This window comes from Anopheles ziemanni, chromosome 3, assembly GCF_943734765.1.
Source record: "Anopheles ziemanni chromosome 3, idAnoZiCoDA_A2_x.2, whole genome shotgun sequence".
NCBI classification, from domain to species: Eukaryota; Metazoa; Arthropoda; class Insecta; order Diptera; family Culicidae; genus Anopheles; species Anopheles ziemanni.
This window is the reverse complement of record NC_080706.1, coordinates 92968599-92992068: the sequence shown is the minus strand read 5'-3', so window position 1 is coordinate 92992068 and position 23470 is coordinate 92968599. Positions and strand designations below refer to the sequence as shown.

The following is a 23470-nucleotide window of genomic DNA, read 5'->3' as shown; positions in this document are numbered from 1 at the left end:
ACTTTGTCAATTGTAGAAATCAATCAATCATACTTCTAGCGTCCAGCTACTATCTACAGTTCGGTTTCTGTTGTTTGTGTTGCTTAAACTCGACGCGCTGTGATGACGTTTTTATCGATCTAATTATCTTCCTAACTAGTTTTCTACACTCTACCTTTAGCAGCATTTTTTTTATCGTTGAAACATTGTTTCATTTAACATAGTGTACCTTATTGCCACGGATTGTTACCCTTCCATGTTAGATATATTTCAACTACGATCTTTACCGTACGGTACGTTGTATAAATACTAAATTGAGTATTTCCTTCCCCTTGCAACGAAGCTCCGAACGTTGGCGAAGCTGGACGGTGTTAGGTTTTATTCCGATTCATATACGATCGGTAGAACGCTACTAGAAACTAAGATGTAGACATTGTTACGGGGTAATGTTGTATGTGTTGGGGGATGGGGACACCCCCCCCATATCTGAACCGTATCGTCAACGTCTTTTCTAAGCTTTTAAAATAATTTCGTCAACTTTTTCTTCGTGAATCATTCCCAACCCGACCATGACTTTCGGATTGGAATTCTCTCTAGGGTCGATCATCCTATATCACAGAGTCCCTGCCGATGCCAGTGCGGTGGCGCCTATTTCCATCGCCCACTGCCTCGCCATCGTTGTCGTCACAGTTGAGTGTGATAATGCTCGAGTCGCCGATAGGCGCCGCCGCCAGGACGAGATTCTCCATCGAGTGCCCCCGGCGCAGCAGAGTGTTCCGTAAGGTTTGCGTAAAGCCTGCGGCAGTCGCCGGAGCCAGTGGTGGTGGTGCCGTAGCCCCACCGATGGTGGCCGGTCGTAGAATTTGGCGCACATCCGATGCCGTTAGGGGTTGGATCTGCTGTTGCTCGTGTGAAGCATTTGCGTCCGCGTTTGCGATCAGCGAACGATACCGTCGTCCGCTGCCGAGTGTTGAAGAGTTGTACAGGGCTCGGGGTGGCCTTGCGAGCTCGAGTGCGGTTATCGCTCCTTCCAGCACCGGCGGCCCACCACCAAGCTGTTGGAGCACGGAGCAATAGTCCGGTGGTGGTAGTTCCCCACCGGACGAAGGGTTCGCACCCTGCGACAGATCGCAATGTTCCATGGTCGTTTGTGGCAGAGCTGCCCGCTGTCGGCTATACCCCATTGCACCACTGGTAGCACCGGTCCCACTGGATTCTCCCATTATCCGACGAACGCTACGGCGGATACTGTTCCGTAGCATCTTCGCAATGCGAGCTCCTGTTGCCGTCGTGTAGGAGGGTGGTGGTGTGTACTTTGGCGGTGCATCCTCTGCATCCCGAGGCCCGCGAGAGTCCAGCGAAAGAGAAACAGCTCGATCGGATGATGAACCGTCGCGCTGGCCAGCTGATGAAGTGTTTCTAGTTCCATTAGCTGCGGTTTGCTGCGCGGCGCTTGAAACGGCAGGACGACGGGAGTGAATCGCTCGGATTGGATTGCTCGTATCACCATCCACCGGTGGCCGAAGTAGGAGATCGACACGCTGTGGGAAAAATGGAAGGTTTTCGATCAACCTCTCGTACAAAACTTCTCGCTAGGGCGGTTTACTTACATCCAATATATCCGGTGGACCACTGCACAGGTAGCGATAGATTTGCACCACCATCACGATCGGCACTAGCAGGAGGAAGCTCACCTGCACGAACCCACCGACCTGGCGGGCCCATAGAGGCCAGTAGCTGCCTACTTGCCCCGGGCCGTTCGAACTGGGCGTCGATGGCCAGTTGAAGAGGGCGGCACTATTCGACAGCCGGTACTGGATGATGCACAGGAAGATGAGCCCGATCGGAAGTAGAAAGTTCCATGCGAATGCTATGAACGCCGAACACGACTGAAGGAGCTGCAGGTCGTTGACTAGAATGTCACCTGCAAACGAAGGGAAATGCTGTGAGTTATGCGTCTTTTTGCACTATAATCCAAATAGCAATCACTTTGATCGCTACGCATTTTTCATTTTTAATCTGTCGAAAACGGATGATTTTTTTTTTCAAAAGATAAAAGGCTTTTCTTAACAGTAGTGTTCAGAACGGAACGGCTGGTTTGAATTGTGTAAATTTGTAACGAGTAGATTCGAGTAGGCGTTTCTTGAGTGCGTTTCAAGGGTGCAATTTTTGACCACCGCAGCAGGCTAGATTAAGTTTTTTTCTGTATCGTAGCACTCTCTTGCGTTTACCATTTTTGAAAATAGAACACAACGTAGGAATTAGAGGAAACTAATAGCGATAGTTTCAAGAGGTAGTTTCGAACAAAACAACTAGAATACATTATTTTATGGCCGCTCTTATCAACACGCTATAATTTCGTCATTTTTGGTAATTTTTCTGATCCGCAAATGCCTACTTTTTGGGTATATTGACTTTTTTTGGCGCATTTGCTTTTTGATTCACCATACATAAATTCAAAAAGACCGTTAAACACGATCAACTCCTACTCACTTGTAAACGGTCGACCGCGGACGAGAAACAGCGCCAATATGTGGCCGATCCAGAGCAACAGCAACCACCAGGCCGCACCGAGGATCGTGTCGAGGTAGTGCACAACATTGATGCCACCCTCGGTCGCGAGCGGCATTCCGAGCAGCAGACCGGTCACGCAGCTCAGCAGAATGGAGGACGGTGCGTCACCGATGGCACCGGCGATCGGTTTCCACATGACGCACAGCTGACCAACGCCGAACAGCAGCAGCGCCAGGTAGGCCAGCAGGCCCCAGATCGGTTGGATGCGCTCGGGCGACGCGACGGCCAGCGCGGCTGGCAGTAGCTCCGTTACGAGCCGCAGCACCTGGTAGCCCGACTCGGATTCTTCTCTCGTACGCCGGAAACTTTCACCGACGACGGTCGAGTAGCGGACAAACCACCGGCTCGGGTTCATGGTGCTATGCTGCGATGGAATCGGTTGGTTACCTCCGCTCCGTAGGAAAACATTCGTGCCAAGATGCTCTGGAAATGCGAAAGGAAGTGATAAAATGGTTCCAAAGTGTTTCGTGAAGTTCGTAATGATTTGTGTTCGAAGCTGGAGAGCTTACCATAAGATCCAGGCGAATAGTAGTACCCCCGACTGCTGAGTATCTGCACGCAGGCACTTCCGAGTACCGCAGCCAGCAGGAGACCGACGAGCGTGACGAAAGCAACCACAAACGCGTCCCGGCGCAGTTCCCGTCGGGTGCGTATGTTGCAGCTACCCTTCCGGTTGCTTCTGCAGTTGAGCGCATAGATCGACACTCCCAGCAGGCCCCAGGTGAGGAACGCTTCCTGTGCCGCGCATGTCCAGCTGATCGGGTTGAGGAAAAACTCCTGCCAGTTCGTGGCCGGAAAGATGCTCTGCACGCTGTCGTAGTTGATGAACGTGAGTAGCTTCGCACAGGCGGCCACCAGGGCGGGCAGTGCCACTATAAACAGTCCAATGACGACCTTCCCGAGCGACCGGATGCCTCGGCACAGCGCGATGAACACCAGCGTCCACACGATGGCCATGTTGAAGGCAAGTTGGAACCGAATTGCACCAATACCGGAGATCGCTCGCGGAAGCACACGACCGCCGGTGTCGAAGGCGGGACTAGCCGGTCCCGGCTGGTAGATCAGATGATACCGCTGCAGCACCACGCCGTTGAAGTAGTCCGCAACCGTGTCCGGCAGGCGGTAGGATTGATTGCCCCCCTGCCCGATCCCCCGGTACGCTTCGAACCGTTCCTGCCAGCGATACTTTTCGTTGTGCGTGATGAACGCGTCCCGGAAGTACACGAGCACCCAGGCGAGCGAGATGGCCGAGTAGAGCGTAATGAGGGCCTGGGCCAACAGGAGCGCTATCCCGATGCCCTTGCAGATCGGGCTGACGCGCCACATCGTCACTGGGCCGCCGCGTATGCGCGCTCCCAGCACCATCTGCAGCCACATCATCGGAATGCCGAAGAAGAGCGAAAATATCAGAAACTGCACGACAAAGTTGGCGCCGAAGTGCACGCTGAACACGGCGAACCGGGAGATGTTGAACAGGCCGAGCGTGCAGAAGGTGGTCGCGAGGGGACGCGAAATGGCATGCGGCCACCGTGCCTTCGGTCTTCCATCGTTCCGCCGGCTACTGCGCCGTGCCGTCTCCAGTTCCGACTCGTCCTCCAGCTGGTCGTCCGTGCTGGTGGACGAACTGCCAACGGGTACGCTTGCATCCGTCGCCCGACCGGAGACTACCGCGGAGCCACTCCGTCGTTGACCTTCCGTTGCAGTGGACATTCGGTTCCTCCGGCTGTTGGCAGAGCTGGCACTAGTGATGGTAGCCACTTCCTGCGCCGATCCTCCCGCCGATGAACCCGGGTTTTCTCCTCCTTCGCGAGTGTTTTCCATCGATTGATGGTGACTCCTGCAATTTACCAGAAAAACCAACCATAATTAATCGTCTTCCACAATACTCACTACATAAAAGCGTATCCATTACGTATCGAAAAGTAACGAAGAAAACGGATTCTTCACACCATTATAGAACATCTTCAACTACGCCAATGTCAAGGACTAGGTCAGGTTCAGATGGTAAAGTTTTGGGTAGAGGCCACTATTAGGCCACACGCCAACCGACAAAAAAAAAACAAAAATGCGCACACGGACACGGACACCGACGACTAGCTAACCAGACTGCCGAGATACACCAAGGTGCAGTAAGGAAAATGTCAATATGCACCAGAAAAGTGTGCCACGACTTTCTATGGAAGTTTGTTGATAGCGGTTGCCATCGAAACCTGATACCATGCAGGGTTATTCCAAAGGGAGGGAGAAAAATCTATGGTACCTTGCAAAGGACTCTGTAAAGTCGCTTGGGGTCATATAGACCAGTGTCTGTTCTAAATTATTCATACCTTACGAGCGCATGGGTTGTTGTGAGATAAGTCATATGTTTTTAAATGTGTTTCCAGTTAAAATCACAGGTAAAAATTCAGTCTGGAATATGAAAAATGGTGATAAGGGGAAAATTTGCTAACAACTGTTTATGTCTGTGCGAAAATGATTGCTTTCATTGTGTAGTTTTTTTAAATAGATAAAATAATTACATCCAAAAACGTTATGCTTGCTGGAGAGGAACTGCGGATTACATCACCCTCCAAGCGGTTCATATGTTATCCATTATTCATCAAGGGCTTCATTTTTTCCCGGTTTTGTTATTGTCAATTCTGACGAAATACTTCCTGCTATAAAATGCCATTTTCGTCAAAAAGCTAGCGATATTGATGCTGTTATCGAAAAAGATAAGATAAGTACGTATGTGGTATGTATGCTTCGATATGAAGGAAGAAAACTAGTGACAAATAAAATCCAAAGAATATTGTCGAATAAAATATTATGGTTGCAATTGTGATGTAATATTGCGTTATTCGGTTTCCCTTTTCCAGCGGAGTCTGTTAGGAAAATTCACATTTTACATTTAACTGAGTCCGGTAGTTTTGTTTTTGATAGTGCTAACCTATCGAAATATTGCGTCCATTTTTGCAACATCAAGTTTGCAAGTCATCAGTCAACAAGAAAGAAAATGATACTTTCGCATCAGGTCCCTGTTACCAACGACAGATGCCATTTCCAAACGATTCAAAATGTGCTAACCATCGCTTCCTCTAGTGGAAAGCTTTGTTTGAACGATATTTTGCCCGTCATTCCCGTTGCCAAAAAATAAATCCCGGTACATGTGATTGCACTCAAACATGCAAATGCTTGAACCACGGTTTTTGGGAGATCAATCACAAAAAGAAGCGTCAAGGTGCGTGACTCATCTGCGGCAAACACGTACCGGTCTTCGGCATTTTCGGCCGCCGACGCGATCGAGCTGTAGGTGGTGGTGGTGGACAGCAGCGAAACCGGGCTCGGATTTCGCGAGCTGCCCAACGAACTGCCCTCCTCCGACTCCGGCGCCCCGCCGTAACGATGGTGACGTTGGTGCGTCTGGGACGCTGGCGTTTGCTGCTGATGCCGGGTTGACTCGGTGGAGTAGTGTGCTCTGGCGTCCTCACGAGGTGGCGTTTCGGTGACGCCACTTGTGCGGATGATGAGCTCGTTTGTGGCCTCGTCCCGCTCGACGGTAATGGATCCGATGCGGGGTTGCGATAGCGCTCGTCGACCTGTTTGTCGCGGTCTAGCCTGCACCAATTCTTCCTCCCGGTCTAGATCCGTCTCTAGAGGGGGTGGCAGGGCCGGAGTGTGATGGACGATCGGTTCCACATCCACCGGGGGTACCGGTGATGGTGGTAGGGCGACAACCAGGGCTGAATGCCTTTCGATGAACATATCCTCAGAAGGAGTCGAAACTGCAGGTATTTCCCCGACCGGAAGTGTGCTGATGGAGGTGTATTCGTTCGTCTCATCGCTCAAGTTTCCCAACGAACCGCCACTGGCCTGATCGTCGTGAACAGCAGATTGTGGGCCTGCCTCCAACGGGCCCTCGGTAAGCTCTTCAACCTGTTCCGGCAGTTCAATCAGGTGCTGTTTACGCATCGAATTCCGATGCCAACTAGGATGGTGACGTCGAAGCCGCTCATGATGCTGCTGCTGATTATCAAGTGCAGGAGCATCGTTCCCGGATTGACCATATAGGGACACATTGGCCGGGACGTTGTTGTCTGGAGGACCGGTTTCAGCTGCAATGAGAGAAAGAAAAGTTATAAATTAGGAAAAAATGAATAAAACTCAATCTAACTTCAATCAAACGTACACGCACACACGGAGCAAGGTTTGTGTTTACACATGTACGAAAAAGAAGATAAGTAAATAAACGTAGCATACAAAAAAGTACATCCTCCAACGTTCGTTCCAGCACCAATCGGTTTCAACGCGCGTTAGACCCTTTTCCCTTCCCGTGCCCTTGTTTCGTTATCTTATTCCCAATTCATGTCCACCAACGATGGCTGGTAGTGTTTGTGCTGGCGGTGTAGCTTTTTGAATGAATTGTTTGCGAATGTTTCGCTGACCGGCTGGAGTCACTTATAAGGTTTAACATCTACGTTCCGGCAACGCAGTACGTTTTTAACCACGAAGCAGCGCACATCTCACCAGCAGTGTTTTCCGGGGGACAAGGAAATAATCAAAGTAACCGACTTCAGGGCGGTCAGAAGATAGTCTCGAAACTCAACGTTCTTTAGCTGTGTGTTTACGTGTAGGAATAAAAAAAAAGTTAGCCGGGATGGAGATAAGTCTGCTAACGTTGGCGCTGGTGGTCGGGTTGTTCGTGCTAGCGTATCGGTATTTCACGAAGAACTACTTCTACTTTGCCGACAAACCCATTCCGTCGATGAAGCCCTCGTTCCCGTTCGGCAATTCGGGCCCGTTGGTCATGAAGAAGGTGGATCTTTTCGAGCACTTTAAAAACATCTACAATGCCTTTCCAAACTCAAGGTAAGACATCCACGTAGCCGCGATACATGTTATTTGCACAACCGATTTCTCCGTGGATAGAATTAATTTAATTTTCTTCTTTATTTATCTTTTTTTTTGTGGTGAAGCATTTTTGGAATGTTCAACTTGCGCCAACCGGCGTACATCGTTCGCGATCCGGCCGTTGTCAAGCTGATCACGGTAAAAGACTTTGATCACTTTGCCGACCATATGATTACTGGTTTTGAGCAGGACGATAACAACCACAACGATCTGCTATTCTCCAACTCGCTCGTGTCACTGCGGGGACAAAAGTGGCGCGACATGCGGGCCACACTTAGCCCAGCCTTCACTGGCAGCAAGATGCGGCTCATGTTTTCCCTTATTGCCGAGTGTGGCCAGTCGATGCTGGAGCACTTCCGGGCGGAGGAAAAGAAGGCCATCAGTGGGGGCGCGTCCGGATTGCAGTTGGAAATGAAGGACGTGATGCAGCGCTTTGCCAACGATGTGATCGGAACGGCCGCCTTCGGTATCAAAGTGGACTCGTACCGGGATCCAAATAATGAGTTTATCACCATGGGCCGTTCGGTAACTGACCGGTCGTCACCGATGAAGGCGCTGAAGATGCTAGGATTCGCTTTCGCACCGAAGCTGATGACGCGGCTGAAGATCGACTTCCTGTCGCTAGAAGAGGATCAGTTCTTCCGCCAGACGATCCTGGAGACGATGCGCATGCGCGAAGAGAAGGGTATCTTCCGACCGGACATGATTGAGCTGCTGATGCAGGCAAAGAAGGGCAGTCTGCGACATGCACAGAAGGCGGAAGAGGCAAGCCAATCGGCATCGGAAGGGTTTGCGACGGTGGACGAGTCGCAGGTTGGTCGCCGTGCGCATGACCGCGTGTGGACCGATACCGAACTGGTCTCGCAAGCATTTATCTTCTTCTTTGCCGGATTTGAGACCATCTCCTGGACGCTCTCGTTTGCGCTCCATGAGCTAGCAGTCGCAGAAAACATTCAGCAGCGACTGTATGAGGAAGTCCGTGATGCCGAGGAGGCATTAGAGGAAGGTAAGAGCCTCACCTATGAACAGCTCCAATCCCTTCCCTACCTGGACAATGTAATCTCTGAGACGCTCCGGAAGTGGCCGATCGGCACTGTATTGAATCGAGAGTGCATTCGGGATTACCATTACGATGATGGCAAGGGAACATCGTTCACCATGGAGAAGGGAGCGAATGTATTCATACCTATTATCGGATTCCACTTTGATCCGAAGTACTTCCCCAACCCGGATCGATTCGATCCGGACCGGTTCAACGAGGAAAACCGCAAGAACATCCAGAACGGCACCTATCTTCCATTCGGTGCAGGGCCTCGAAATTGCATTGGTAAGTATCACTCTCCCCGAAGAGGCCACTCGAAACTCCAGTGCATGACCACAACATCTATGACCATTTCTTTTCTTTCCCCCAGGTTCCCGATTTGCACTGATGGAAGCGAAGGCGGTGCTATACTATCTCTTGCTACACTTCCGTGTACTACCGTGCGAAAAAACACAAATTCCCCTAAAGCTGAAGAAATCGTCTACAGAGTTCGCGACAGAAAAGGGCGTCTGGCTGGAGTTCCAATCACGCAAAAAGTGATCGACCAGCACAGCGGAGAGAATTTAGTTTATAGCAAACCAGTCTAGTGTAGACCATAGTAAATAAGAATAAACATTATTTATTTACTAAGTCCGCTGGGCCTCGATGATTCCTTCCTAAAACTGACCTCAGCAAGGGTGGAGATTCTTTGATCTTCCGCTTCTACTGTTTCCTGTCGAAAGAAAATTGCCCGGAGTTAGTTAACCATGATACGCTTAAGACGACATTACCTGAATTTTACGGTTGGGTTTAACTACATGATGCCGGCACTTTGTAATTAACATATGACATCTGGCCAAATTTTAACGTATGCGGATGAGCGATAGCCGTGATAAATAAGACGGTATTCGAAAATATGCTGAGTCAGTTTTGAACCCTCAGCGCTCTGGTTCTTCTTTTTTGTCATCCCAGAGTAAAGGCCGGTCCACACGCTCCGTTTTGCACAACGTTTTACCTGCGCAGTTCAAAACGTTGCAGGTAAAACTTTGCGTGTGGACAGGAAAACTGCACAGTTTTGAGCTTCGCGCGAGAACTGCGCAGTTGCAGCGATATCTGAGCAAAATTGCTTTGAAAACTGCGCAAACTTCATGACTCAACCGGGCTGTACGAACATGTCGATGGATATTGATGCTTTGTTCAATGTGTTCGATGGAAATTTGTTCAATTTTTGACAGTTTTTGCTAATAACGCGACAATGGCTGACCTTTGACAATGTTCTCAAGAATTTCTAACGGAATTTATTGCTCTTTACTAAAGCTTTCCACATGTTTGGCGTGTAAAACCGAAGGATTACAGAAACAGGGAGAAAATAGGAGAAGCCTACGAACAATAAGTGGACAAATACAGGGAAATTGATGGAACTGCCAATAGGAAATAATTGTGAAAAAGTCCATTCTCCAAGTAATTTTACCAGTCATTAGGTTCATCGTGTAATTCACGCAATAATCTAGTATGGGAAAAGTTCCGCCGGTTCTTCTGAGATATTCCAATCTTTTTTTTCAACAAGACAACCCGCAAAAGCTGACCACAGGAGAACCTCCTCCATTGCGATGTCACCAAAAACTGAGTAACAGCACGGATAAGACTGTGCCGTCTGGACGCTCACTATTGCAACGTTTTCATTCCGTCTTAAAACTGCGCAAACTTAAAACGTGGTGCAAAACGGAGCGTGTGGACCGGCCTTAACTAATGAAACCCGAAAAATTAACTCCCACCTAAAAAAAAAACCGCGGTTCCCCCCCACGGCTGGAATACGCGGTTGAAGGTCACATCAATACAAGCCGGTTAATGTGAGCGTGTTTGGATGGCGACGCACATAATGACGACCATGAATATAATGTTTCCATCGTTTGGCGTTCCCGTGGATATATTCATTGAAGCGAGGATAGAAAACTTGTCCGGCAGCTCATTCAGTGCTCGGTAACACTTGGCACGGGACGGTCGCACATCAGTTCGTTCAGCAGCAACGAGATCGATTTTTCCCTTCATCCAGCAAGCTGTTAATCAATTGCGCATCACAAATCCAGGTAAGCACTGAGAAGTGTTGTAATTTTCTCGAGAGTTTTGAGTATTTGGGGAGCGCTTTATTTGCCGAACGTGAACGTGATATTGCAACATTTGTGACGCGCATTTAAAAATTGACCAACGTTTGCTTGGTACATGTGTATGTGTATGTTACCATTAGTGCTGTCATTGTTTGTCCAAAAGTGAGATCATCGACGGGAAGCGGCGTCAGATGGCCCAACAGCTCGGTGTTCCATGGGTTCTTTTCGCTACATGTTCCAAAAATAAATCATAATGTATGCTGTCGATTGATAGAGGAACCACACTGTAAACGACTCGTCTTTTCGTATGTTTGTGTGTATTCATCTGACGGTAAATTTGTGAAAAATTTAGCTCATTAGTTGTACAGAATATCTAGCTTTTTGGTACTGTAGTGAAGCTCAGAAAAAAATGTCTCTGCTCACTTTGGTAGAACACAAAAAAGCCAGATTTTAAATTGTCCATGTCCAGCTTTACAGTGTGACTATTCCAGTGTGACTTCCAAAAAAGGCCTTGTAAACACCTCGTAGCGTCCATCACAGCTAAAACAGAGAACATACGCTCTCTTATAAATTTGATAACGTTATCTGTAGACCACCCGGGGAATCGCTGGTCTTGGTGGTAAATAAAATTCTTCGGCCGGTTGTTTTAACTTTCCATGCTCAGTTTCGATTCGCAAGCAGCCAAACGAGCAAACGAACAGAAAGGAACTGAAGCTTCATCATGGCGGTTGACATGGTAACGGTGGCGGCGTTGCTCGCCATAGTGGCGTTGGTGTACTACTATGTGCAGAAAAAGTACCAGTACTTCCTCGACAAGCCGTATCCGCATCTAAAGCCGACCTTCTTGGTGGGCAATTCAGGTCCCATGCTTTTCCGACGGCGCGACATGATAGAGCACATTAACGTGCTGTACAACAGCTTTCCAGATGCCAAGTAAGTGCTATCTTGAGTTCAAAGCTCAGGTGTGGAAGGATTGAAGTGGTTTTCAATAAAGTATTTTGTTTACTTGCTTAAATATAAGGTTACTTGGTGCGTACGACTGCCTCACGCCGAACCTGATGATACGTGATCCGGAAACGCTAAAGCAGATTGCGGTCAAAGATTTTGACTACTTCACCGACCACACACCGTTCGTACCTAATGAGAAGGATACGCTGCAGAGTGACAACATGTTCCTCAACTCGCTGTTCATGCTGCGAGGACAAAAGTGGCGCGACATGCGGGCCACCCTCAGCCCGGCCTTCACCGGAAGCAAGATGCGGCAGATGTTCGAGCTGGTGTCGGAAAGTGGACAGGGTATGGTGCAGCATCTTCTCGCCGAAGCCCGCCGAGACGGAGCAACGCAGCAGTACGAAATGAAGGACATTTTCTCCCGTTTCGCAAACGATGTGATCGCTTCCGTGGCGTTTGGCATTAAGGTGAACTCTTTCACCGACCGGGAGAACGATTTCTACACCAAGGGTAAAAAGCTGCTGGATTTTAACTCGTTCATATCGAGCATTAAGTTCCTGCTGTTCATAACCATGCCACGATTAATGCTGAAGCTGAACATCGAGCTTATGGATGCGGTCTTATGTAAGCACTTCCACGAGATGATTCTCGATAACATGCGGGTGCGTGACGAGAAAGGCATCGTGCGGAACGATATGATCAACATTTTGATGCAAGTGAAAAAGGGAGCCCTACGGCATCAGAAGGACGAAGTCGACACAAAGGATGCCGGGTTTGCGACGGTAGAGGAATCGACCGTGGGCAAATCGGCGATCACACGTCAGTGGTCCGACAAGGAATTGGTGGCTCAGTGCTTCCTGTTTTTCTTGGCCGGGTTCGACACCGTTTCTACCGCACTTGGGTTCATGTGCTACGAACTAATGATGCATCCCGAGGTGCAGGACCAACTCTATCGGGAGATTTGCGAGGTGGACCAGTCTCTAGAGGGTAAACCACTAACCTACGATGCTGTCCAGGCGATGCGCTACATGGACATGGTAGTGTCGGAGACACTCCGCATCTGGCCACCGGCGCCGGCGGTCGACCGGTACTGCAACCGAGACTACACCTTCGACGATGGCGAGGGACTTCGGTTTAAGATCGAAAAGGGTCGTACCGTTTTTGTTCCGATTTCAGGATTACATAGCGATCCGAAGTACTTCCCCAATCCGAAACAGTTCGACCCGGAGCGATTCAGCGAGGAAAACCGGCATAACATTAACCCGGGAGCGTACCTGCCGTTCGGAATTGGTCCACGGAATTGCATCGGGTCACGCTTTGCTCTGATGGAGGTGAAATCGATTGTGTACTATATGCTGAAGAGCTTCACCTTCGAGCGATGCGAGAAAACGCAAGTGCCGCTGAAGCTGAAGAAAAATCCGGCCGCGATAAGCACCGAGAAGGGTATCTGGATTCGTCTGAAGCCGAGAGAGGTCAACAACTGATTGCAACAGTTTTGCCTGATAAGAATGTGACGTAAAGTTTATACTTGTTTATACTAATACATGAATAAATCGACTCAACTACGATAACCTGATATTAGATGTCTAATTTTCATTTAAAGATCCATTTTTATTTTAATTATGTTTGAGCAGTAACTTACGAATGAGTATATAGATTAGGAATCAAATCCTGAAATTGCAAGAAACACGCTTTATTCTGTAACAGCTTGCAACATCCAAGAAGTTAAGTCCGTAAAAGGAGCTGACAGGGAACATTAGGGTACGCCAGATCTCGCCAGAGATAAGCACCGTCTAGGGTTTATGGAGACGATTTAATTCAAGGAAGTCTGATAAGATTAACTCGAATCGTAATCCCTCACCCAACCCTACACCAGATGTTTTGATCGAGTGGTATACGCTAAAACATATTGACTAAGGTCAAATAGAAAAAAAAACAAAACGGAAGAACTGAAAGACAGTTGCTTATTTTTCTATTTTATCAGCAAGTGGAAGCAAGGCAGATGATTCATACTTTTCCTTTTATGGCGCTAAGGGTCCTAGACTGCATACCGGTTTTTACTGGTTCTAGTTTCTGCCGCAACCCCACTCAAACGAGCGCCAAATTAGTCCACTTCCTTATCCCGGCTTCAGTAGCAGCAACGCTTTCCTTATCTGCCGTAGATTCCAACCATGGAAGAAGCTTATCACCGACACCATTCCAAGCGTATATGGCTATCAAGGAAATCAATTAAAAAGCTCGGTAGCAAGTCATCGCTAGCATGGAAGCAACAACTCGATCAATTCTAGTTACTGACACACGACAAATTGAAGACATCTTCATGCAAAGGTTGCAAGTCATCGCTGGTAGATGTTATAGTTCGTAGGGGGTTTTTGTACTATAAAGTGTACGCAGTAGGCATCGGAAAGCACGTTCCACTTATCTCTAATATCAACAGCAAGGTAAAGGGTGAGCATTTAATAGCATATGCCAGATAGTGAAAATAAACAATGCAGGGAAGCACTTACATCTCATCTGCACTCTGCCCGGTTATTCAGCCATCGGTTCACAGTACCCGACACTATCGCATCGGATATGAGCTGGGCTGGGTTAGTTATCAACACTTAATTGGATAGAGTACACCAAGGGTCAAATTGAGCTGCCTACTATGACTGCTGATGCAATTAACAAAGTGGGCGTAGAACTTCACCGCGAGAGTAGTCGTAGTGCAAAAGCCGCAAAAGTTTGTTATTGTATGACGTATGGCCCATACCAACGTATGATTTAATTAAATGTTTAGACATGTAGCTTCTCTTCTCGTCTTGTTCATAAAAACTAACAAGAGTTAATCGAGATACGCTATTTCAATGTTATTTCATCTACACAGAACTGAAGTATAAAACCTATAGGCGCCAAACGAGGAGAATAGTGTTCGGGGAGCAGCCACGCTCTCGTCATTGTTAGGAAATGGAATTGAATCCGCTGTACGTGATAGCGTTTGTGTCGGTACTGCTGGCGCTGTACCTTTACCTTACAAAGAACAACGGATTTTTCAAGAACCACCCGATACCATGTCTTCCGGTGGAGCCCCTGTTTGGCAGCACGCGTCGGTTGATTCTGAAACGGACGTCATTTCAAGATTTTGTTCGCGCAAGCTACGACCGCTTTCCGCACGCGAAGTAAGTAAGGTACTCCTCCTTGGAGCCAGCGTTACTGTTTATCGTGAATTTAACTGATTGTTATATTTAACTTGATCTAGGATTTTCGGCATGTTTGAAATGCTAACACCCATGTTCGTACCGCGCGATGCCGAACTCATCAAGCGAATCTTGGTAAAGGACTTTGACCACTTCGTGAACCATCGGTCAATGTTCCCGTCGAACGATGATCCAGATTCGACCATGCTGCTTCCGAAGACTCTCTTCGTGATGAAGGATCAGCGGTGGCGCAATATGCGCACAACGCTAAGTCCCACGTTCACTGGGAGTAAAATGCGCCAGATGTTCGAGCTGATCGTGGAGTGTAGCGAGCGCATGGTGCAACACTATCGCCGGGAGGCGGAGACTACTGGGCCGCAGGAGTACGAGCTAAAGGATGTGTTCATCCGCTTCACCAACGACGCCATCGCTTCATGTGCGTTCGGTGTGCAAGTTGACTCGTTTGAAGATGAGAAAAATGTGTTCTTCCAGTACGGCAAGGAGCTCACCAACTTTGCCCGACCGCACGTGTTCCTGAAGATGATGGGCTACCAAGTGTTTCCGGCACTGATGGCCCGTATGCAGATAGATCTCTTCGATCGTAAGCACAGCCAGTTCTTTACGGAACTGTTTCACCAGTCCGTGGAAACTCGGGAGAAGCATGGTATCTTGCGGCCCGATATGGTCCACCTGCTGATGCAAGCCAGGAAGGGCACGCTACAGCGGCACACGGAAAAGGAAGCGAATGAAAGCTTTGCAACCGCATACGAATCTGAATGTGTGCAGAATACGGAGGTTCCCTCGGAAACACTCGACGAGACGGCAATGGTTGCGCAATGTATTATCTTCTTTGTGGCCGGGTTCGACGCGGTTGCAAACGCCATGACGTTTGTCGCCTACGAGCTGGCCATTGCACCGACAATTCAGCAAACCCTGTACGACGAGATTCTTGCGACGCACGACGCGCTCGATGGGAAGTCGGTCACCTACGACGCACTCCAGAAAATGCACTACCTGGATATGGTTGTTTCGGAGACGCTGCGTAAGTGGCCTCCAAATCCTGCCAGCGATCGAATGTGCACCAAAGAATACAAGATAGTCGGTGAAGACGGAGAGCCAGACGTTACCATTCCGCAGGGTGCTACCGTGTCTATACCCATTGCGGGACTCCACTACGACCCCCGCTACTATCCGGAGCCAGAACGTTTCGATCCGGAGCGGTTCAACGAGGAGAACAAACACAAGATCCCGCAAGGAGCGTACCTTCCGTTCGGACTTGGCCCAAGGAACTGTATCGCTTCCCGGTTCGCCCTGATGGAGGTGAAAGCCATCATATACCATCTGCTGCTGAACTTCAAGTTTGAGCCCACGAACCGGACACCGATTCCGATGCGGCTGGCCAAAGGATTCTCGACGCTGAGAGCGGAAAAGGGAATGCACATGAAGTTGATACCACGAAAGTAGAATACGGATAAAAATCTACGTTCTTTGATTTAAGTGAACCATAATAAATATTCTCTTGGTCAACGCATGACTGTTGTCTCATTAAACGCACTTAAATATCGCTAACGCACATAATATTTGCAAACAAAATGTACCCTTGCATTGTAAAATTACGTTTAAAATAAACATGTTTAAAATGTTCTGTGGAAATTGTCTATGTTCATCCCCTTTTTGATTCATTTTCCAATGCTCAATTATCCTCCAGGTGTTAGTTATTCAACATGGCATTCCTGCTGCTGACTTCCGTGCTCGTCCTACTTCTGGCTTATACCTTCTACGGCTATGTCACTAAGAACAACAAATACTTCGAGGGAAAGCCAATACCTTGTCTACCGATCGAACCACTATTTGGAAGCACGAGGCAACTGCTCACGAGAAAAATTTCATCGCACGACTTCATGCGGCAAATTTATGATCAATTTAGTAACGTGAAGTAAGTGATGCACGCCGCTTATGAGCTGGCCTTCTTTAAATTTCATCCTATTTTCTCTCTCTTCGTAAGAATTTTCGGCATGTTTGACCTGGTCACTCCGGTGTTTCTGGTGCGTGATCCCGAGCTGATCAAGCAAATCGCCGTGAAGGACTTTGACCACTTCGTGAACCATCGGCGCATTTTTGGAAGCAACGTGGATCCCGATTCGGTTGCGCTATTTGCGAAATCCCTCTTCGCCCTCACGGACCAACAGTGGCGGGATATGCGGGCGACCCTTAGCCCTGCATTCACCGGGAGCAAAATGCGTCAGATGTTTGAGCTGGTCGGAGATTGTAGCGCCCAGATGGTCGAGTTCTATCGTGAACAGGCGGCGACGGCTTCTTCCAAACTCCCATTGGTTTACAATGTTAAAGAAGTGTTCTCACGCTTCGGCACGGACGTAATAGCGACCTGTGCGTTCGGATTGAAGGTGGACTCGTTCCGTAATCCAACCAACTCGTTCTACATCAATGGCAAAAAGATGGTTCATTTCGAACGGTTCAGTGTGCTGCTGAAGATGCTCTTCCACCGGGTGTTCCCGTGGCTTATGGAGAAACTGCAGATCGACCTGTTCGATCGGGAGCAGAACCGTTTCTTCATCGACACCATCCGCGAGACGTTACGGGCGCGCGAGGCACAAGGGATCGTACGGCCCGACATGGTCCATCTGCTGATGCAGGCCAGGAAGGGCACACTGAAGCACCACAAACAGCAGGAGGAACCGGTCGGCGAAGGTTTCGCGACGGCGCAGGAGTCGGACGTGGGCAAGGCGGAGCTAAAGGACCGACGTCCGATGAGCGAAATGGAGCTGGTAGCACAATGTTTGGTCTTTTTCCTGGCAGGTTTCGACACGGTCTCCAATTGCCTTACGTTTCTCGCCTACGAGCTGGCACTTAATCCGGGCGTTCAAGAGCGACTTCACGCGGAAATCCTCGCCGCACAGGCATCCCTCCAGGGTAAACCACTGTCCTACGATATCATCCAGCGGATGAAATACATGGACATGGTGGTGTCCGAATCGCTCCGGAAGTGGCCACCGGTCCCATCGACCGACCGCCTATGCACCCGCGACTATGTAGTTAATGTCGACGGGCTGGAGTTTACCATCGACAAGGGCACGTCCATCTTCATTACGACCTCCGGACTCCACCACGATCCGCAGTACTATCCCGAGCCGGAAAAGTTTGACCCGGAGCGGTTCAGCGAGGAAAACAAGCATCGCATCAATCTGGACACCTACATTCCGTTCGGTGTTGGGCCGCGCAATTGCATCGGGTCGCGCTTTGCCCTGATGGAAGTGAAGGCGGTCATCTATCACCTGCTGCTGGTGTTTTCCCTCGAACGGGTCGAGCAAACGGAGGTTCCGGTGCGGCTGAAGAAAGGATTCGTGGCGCTTACCACCGAAAATGGTGTTCATCTTGGGTTTAAGCTGAGAGATGCTTCACCATAAATGGAGACGGCTGGCAATTGATAAAAACTGAACCCTCAACCTCTATCAGTTCTTTGTGATCCTTTTATGGATCGAAAATATCTTATCAGATGACCATATAAGTGTCTAGGTTCAAGCCTTTTTGACTCGTTATGTTGGCAAAAACTCTTATCTGTAACCAGACTGCAATCACTGTGAACAGCAATAACCATGTATGGTTAGTAGGGTAACGATGCTTTGATAAGGAATTTGGTTTTGCTATCTAGGTTTGAAGCGTAAACTGGTTTAATTAATCCTCGAACTGATAACATAGGCATTGTTTAATAAAAATAATTTACAGTAGATTAAAGATTCTATAAAAAGGTTTCATTAGAGAAGATTTCATATTATTTCGCACTTAACTTTGACTGTGATGAATTAGCCTTTCATTATAGCCTTCACTCAGGAAATTTACATCTCGAACGGGATTTATTATTTATATTTTTTTTTCGAGTCATCGCAAAGCACACAACATATCAGCCCATCGCTTCCATCAAAGGATCTAATAAAAGAATCATAAGAACATCAAACAACCGCTACCGGTAATACGCAAATAAAGTTTTTTGACAACCAATACTACTGTTACTATTACTTTCCATATCACTTAGCACCGATTATCAAATGGAGAGTGGTTTGTGTTTCTCGTTGAAAGGAGATCAAGCACATTATTTTAAGCACACAAGCGGTGCACAACTTCCCACCACCGGAGCTCGATATCCGCGCCTTATGACTCATTGTGTTTGCGAGACTTATTTCGTTAGTGTGGAGAATGTGACCGATTTGCCCTTCTCTTCTAGAAAGGGACCCTATGTCACCGAGCCAGTATCGAATTTACTCGGACCGACTAAGGGCGGGCGCATAAACGTCTGATTCTTGAGCTTTGTTAACGAGACCTACATTAACATCGTTACGCTTTCGCAACATTCTTAAGACCGTATGCCTCCCATTGCCTAACGCTCGTCTGTTTGTTCAAGTAACAAGTTCAAAGATTAAACACATCGCACCGCCGGGCTCGCTGTTGTCTCAGCAGTGTGGGTGGCTGTTAACCGGCCATATTCCACGACTCGTTAGCGAATTGCAACTGGCAGACTCGCATAACACGAGCCGCGTGACAAACGGGCGCGTGCGTTCAACATGAATCCCATTGTTGCTCCCATTATGTGGTGGATGAATGTTTCAATTTATTGAATTTGTTAGGTTGCCCTGGTCACGTAGGTTCATAGTCTTGGCATAAAACGATTAATTTGGGTCAATTGAGTTTAACCAAATTATCTTATCAATTGGGCGATTCTCTGTACGACGAAGAACGTATTTAGTTTTTACCATTGGACTTTATAGTGAACGGATCAAATGTTTCGTCTTTTTTTAAGTGTGTAGTACGGATTTCTTTAAACTATTTTTAGCCTCTTCATCCTGCGGACCAGCTCCACAATATTCGGAGCCCGATATTGACCCAACCGGGACCGAAGTGCTGCGTTCTCCTGCTCGAGCAATACCACCACCCGCTTAGCTCGTTCAATTTTTGATCGTAGGATAGCCAAATCGATCGTTTTTCGTTCAACTTTTCGGCGCTCCCGATCGTTGCGGGCGGTCGCTTCGAAGAGTGCCATCTTTTCGTGTAACATTTCCCGCTTCACTACGGCCCCGAGCCGCCGAAGCTCGTAATCTGTGGCCTGCGCCATGACGAGATCCCGTTCGCCCAGTCGTTGCTCGAGTTGGAACGCTTCCAGGTTTACGCGCAGCGCATCGCTGTCGAGACTTTGACGCTTCTGGTCCAACAGCTTCCGCTGCTCGGCGTTCGCGCGCACAATGGTCCGTGTTTGATGGCGAACCCGCTCGGTTGCCGTTTCACAACGCCGTACCCATGCGAGGCAGAACGCACGGAACTGTTCAAAGGGGAAGGGTGGTGCGGGCCCTGGATGGTGCAGCTGCTTTCGGCGATCAATCAGAGCCTCGAGAGCGGCGACAGCCTTATCGGATTCCTCGATCGAAAGATGAAGGTCTTCCAGCTCTGCGAGCCGTTTGAACAGTGTCTCGAATTCGGCGGACGTGGACGTATCCATTTTCTATCTCGTCCCGCCGCATTCATACACGTTCATCACAGATCACTACGATTTTTACGGTTCATCAGAGTAGACGGTTTATTTCGATGTCAAAACAACCGCTGTCTTTGATATCATAATATTACATCGCATTCTCTGGTTTGAAACAATCCCTAAAAAAAAAAATGTTCTAGTAATTCAAACAGAACACTCACCATTAGCAATCCGATTGACATCCGCTGAACACCCACCACCAACGGCGACTTCTGGAACGTTCATAGCACCTAACTGACGCTCACTTTCAGTATCAACGACGACAGTCCTTCGCAGGGAGGTACCTCGTTTAAATGCGTTCAGAAATTGCGTACGCTTCTGCTTGGGTAGCGTACAGAAGTGCTTGATATCACCGTATCGAATGCGATCGTCCTGATAATCGCCCGCGAGAAACCCGTGCCGTTCACTTCCCCGCTCGTCCGCGCATCCTTGGGCCGACGGTGTCGGGTGATAATACTGTAAACTTTGACTGCAAGGGTCAACTGGCGCTGGATCAACCACCACCGAGTTTAGTCCCTCCTCCTCCTTTCCCTCCCGGTCGTTCTCGTCCGGAGTGGAGTGAATGTCACTGGCGTCACTTTCACCACTCTCGTCGTCCACACCGTCCATCTCGTCCAGGTACGCGTCCAGCTCGGACAGATAATCCGCCACCTGGGCGTTGGGATCTTCCAGAAAACTTTCCACAAACTTCCGATTGAGCTGGAACTTTTTCTTCTTCAGCGTACAGTAATCCCCCGCGAGGGCTTGATGGGGTCCTTCCGGGCGTTTTCCATTGTTCCCCTCGGTGACACTTCGCCAACCCCTACGTCCGTTACGTAGTGTGCAGAAGTTACCGAGCCCATCCCCCCCGGTGTCACCCGCGATGCTGGTGTCAGGATCACTTTCCGCCGCCCGCTGCAGTCTCTGTTCACTGTTGCGTCGCTCGCAAAAGTTCTCAAACGTACACATGTTCTGTTCGTACAGCAGCCTTTGCGTCGATTCCGGTTGCTCTTCGCCGGACGACGCATTGCCGGTGGCTTTCGCCATCCTCTGTCCCATCGCTACTGCGTCCGTGGGAGATTGTGGCGTGCGCCGATCACCAACCCGTCCAAGGGTGTAATACTGCCCGTGGTGTAGAACTCCGGCCCGTTCGGTTTCATCGCTTCTCGACGACAATCTGGCCGGTCGCGGTAACGTGCAGTACGAACTGCTTAGGGGCGCCTCATCCGCCATCGTTTTAGCTGTTGATTGTGAACTTGCTAGCTGATTTACAACGTGCTCCCCGCGTTCTTCTTTGCTCCGGTCACGACTACCCTCCTCTTTCCCTGTTGCTAGTTCACAACTAGCTCGGTCCGGGCCGATGGCAGCCATCAGCACTCTGTTGTCTCGTTAGCAGCGACGGAAAACCGCAAAAACCGACGAACTTTTGCAGCAGACCACTAAGCAGCTTCACGTGCCGGTGTGATGTTGGCCCCGCGCTGCTCCGATCCGAACGCTTCCTTCTTGCCGGCTTGGGATTTCACTGTGCCGTACATCGTTCTTTGCGCTGCACTGAAATGGAGAGATGGAATGAGAAAACGACATCAGTAAACGGCACATTTCACGCTTGTTTTGCTAAAATAGGTTTTATGTGGGATTTATTCCCATGCAACAAATGTTTATTTATATCGGTTGTAAGTTTTAACGGACTTATCTTCTTTATCGTACTTATTTAAATTTGAATTTTGTACTTTACAATGTATCATTTTAAGACCATGACTAAACAGATGATTTGTATGACGGACGCTTATTGCTTTATTGCTTCGACTTCATAATTTCATATTATAAAAAAAAAGTTTTCTAAACCCGACGAAAGGTTATGAAATACCAATTTTAAATGCTAGCCTTTTTGCACTTTGGATCAGAGCTCTAAATTCTGCTGTACATCTGAAAAAATAATGATGTTGAATAAGTTGAAGATCGTTCTAAAAATGGGATTAACGATTACTTTCAAATCAAATGATCCTTAAGCAGGTTTATACCACGATCGGATCAAATTGAGGAAGTTTTCAGATCATTCCCTCCTCATTGCACACCACAACCACAGAAAACGAAGCACTTTGAAATGTTGCCGCGTTAGAAAGGTAGGTTAGAGTTGCAGAAAAACTAAACCCATCGACCCACGACTCGCAAATTGACCCTCAATTTCGACTCCACTTTGCGGAAACGTTGAATATTTTGCCCAAAATCAAAGCAAGCCCGAAACCGATCGACCGCAGCAGGTGAACGAGCGGGCGATCACTTACATCAAACGGTCGGAGGATTGAAGTCGAAGTTTCGATTGTTTATGACACCCACGAGAAGAAAAAAAACGCTCGCTTTTCCACGCCATACCGGGTGCGCATTGGGTGGAAAAAATATGCACGAAGAAAAATGGCGATGTACAATTTTAATGTGCCGCACCGGTCGGAGAGAAACCTTCGCCACACAACATGTCATGAACTATTGGAAACTGATTCGGGCAATAGGGTACGTTAAGCGAAAGGCCGCCGATGGGTACGGTTTACGAAAAATTAAAATTCGAAATCGAAATTCGATCGTAATTGGCAAGATTGGTTTGAAAAGTGGTGATCCAAGATGCGGAGAGGAGTATGTTTTTGCTTTTTTAGTAATTGCATTTTTTTTGTTGTCTTCTATCCGATCGTCAGAATAATGGACGATTGTGTTGTGGTTGTGCAGCCAGCGGAGCTTGGAGAGTTTCCCCAACCGCAGCAAAAAGCCAGCAGCTGCAACATTACCATTTGCCGTTGCCTCACCTCGTCCAATCTCGTGGCACCATCAACCATCAACCAACGCCAGCGTGAAGCCATCTTTCCGCCATCAAAGCCCGCCGGAATGGGTCGGTCGGATGGGGGCGCACTGTTTGTTGCAAACCGATATAACCCACGGGCCGAAAGGAAGAGAAACTCCTAGCGAGTCTGTGGGGAGTGGAGGAAAAAAAAGGCAACATTCACTAATAACAACCCGCGCCGAAACTCGCTGAACCGTAACAGGAAACAACACCGAACGGGGCGCGATGGTTTATGGTTTACATTACCAGGTTTACCTTTGCCCGTGGCAGAGACGTTCTTGCCGCTGGGTGGAGCAATCGTGTCTGTAAACACCGACGGCGGCAAGCGGCCCCTATGCGGCGGGGGAATCCATACGAGGGCGCATTGTATTTATTCTGCGTTGGTCATGTCTGCGGCGTGGGTTGACAAGTTTTACGATGCTTTCA

General features: G+C 48.6%; 3 protein-coding genes across 3 annotated transcripts; 2 read left to right on the top strand and 1 right to left on the bottom strand.

The window, feature by feature from the left end:
• Positions 1–572: 572 nt before the first annotated feature.
• LOC131284012 (sodium-dependent transporter bedraggled) lies at positions 573–21710 on the bottom strand. Its single transcript, XM_058312865.1, has 8 exons — positions 20471–21710; positions 16076–16112; positions 12404–12416; positions 5804–6647; positions 3063–4387; positions 2473–2976; positions 1590–1903; positions 573–1520 (listed from the first exon to the last, which is right to left on the bottom strand). The coding sequence occupies exons 1-8, from the start codon at positions 21583–21585 to the stop codon at positions 588–590; spliced, it is 5085 nt and encodes a 1694-aa protein (XP_058168848.1). The 5' UTR covers positions 21586–21710; the 3' UTR covers positions 573–587.
• On the top strand, positions 11291–13004 carry LOC131284013 (probable cytochrome P450 9f2). Its single transcript, XM_058312867.1, has 2 exons — positions 11291–11502; positions 11591–13004. The coding sequence occupies exons 1-2, from the start codon at positions 11291–11293 to the stop codon at positions 13002–13004; spliced, it is 1626 nt and encodes a 541-aa protein (XP_058168850.1).
• Positions 14467–16160, top strand: LOC131284014 (probable cytochrome P450 9f2). The gene is made up of 2 exons (XM_058312868.1): positions 14467–14678; positions 14759–16160. The coding sequence occupies exons 1-2, from the start codon at positions 14467–14469 to the stop codon at positions 16158–16160; spliced, it is 1614 nt and encodes a 537-aa protein (XP_058168851.1).
• Positions 21711–23470: the final 1760 nt, after the last annotated feature.

Coding starts and splice junctions, on each gene's coding strand:
- LOC131284012 (XM_058312865.1), bottom strand. CDS start 21,585: ATGGCTGCCATCGGCCCGGACCGAGCTAGTTGTGAACTAGCAACAGGG. Junction 16,113..20,470: donor GATACTGAAAGTGAGCGTCA/GTTAGGTGCTAT, acceptor TTCCGCTCTCAG/CGTCGAGAATCCTTTGGCCA. Junction 2,977..3,062: donor CTATTCGCCTGGATCTTATG/GTAAGCTCTCCA, acceptor TCGCATTTCCAG/AGCATCTTGGCACGAATGTT.
- LOC131284014 (XM_058312868.1), top strand. CDS start 14,467: ATGGAATTGAATCCGCTGTACGTGATAGCGTTTGTGTCGGTACTGCTG. Junction 14,679..14,758: donor GACCGCTTTCCGCACGCGAA/GTAAGTAAGGTA, acceptor AACTTGATCTAG/GATTTTCGGCATGTTTGAAA.
- LOC131284013 (XM_058312867.1), top strand. CDS start 11,291: ATGGCGGTTGACATGGTAACGGTGGCGGCGTTGCTCGCCATAGTGGCG. Junction 11,503..11,590: donor AACAGCTTTCCAGATGCCAA/GTAAGTGCTATC, acceptor CTTAAATATAAG/GTTACTTGGTGCGTACGACT.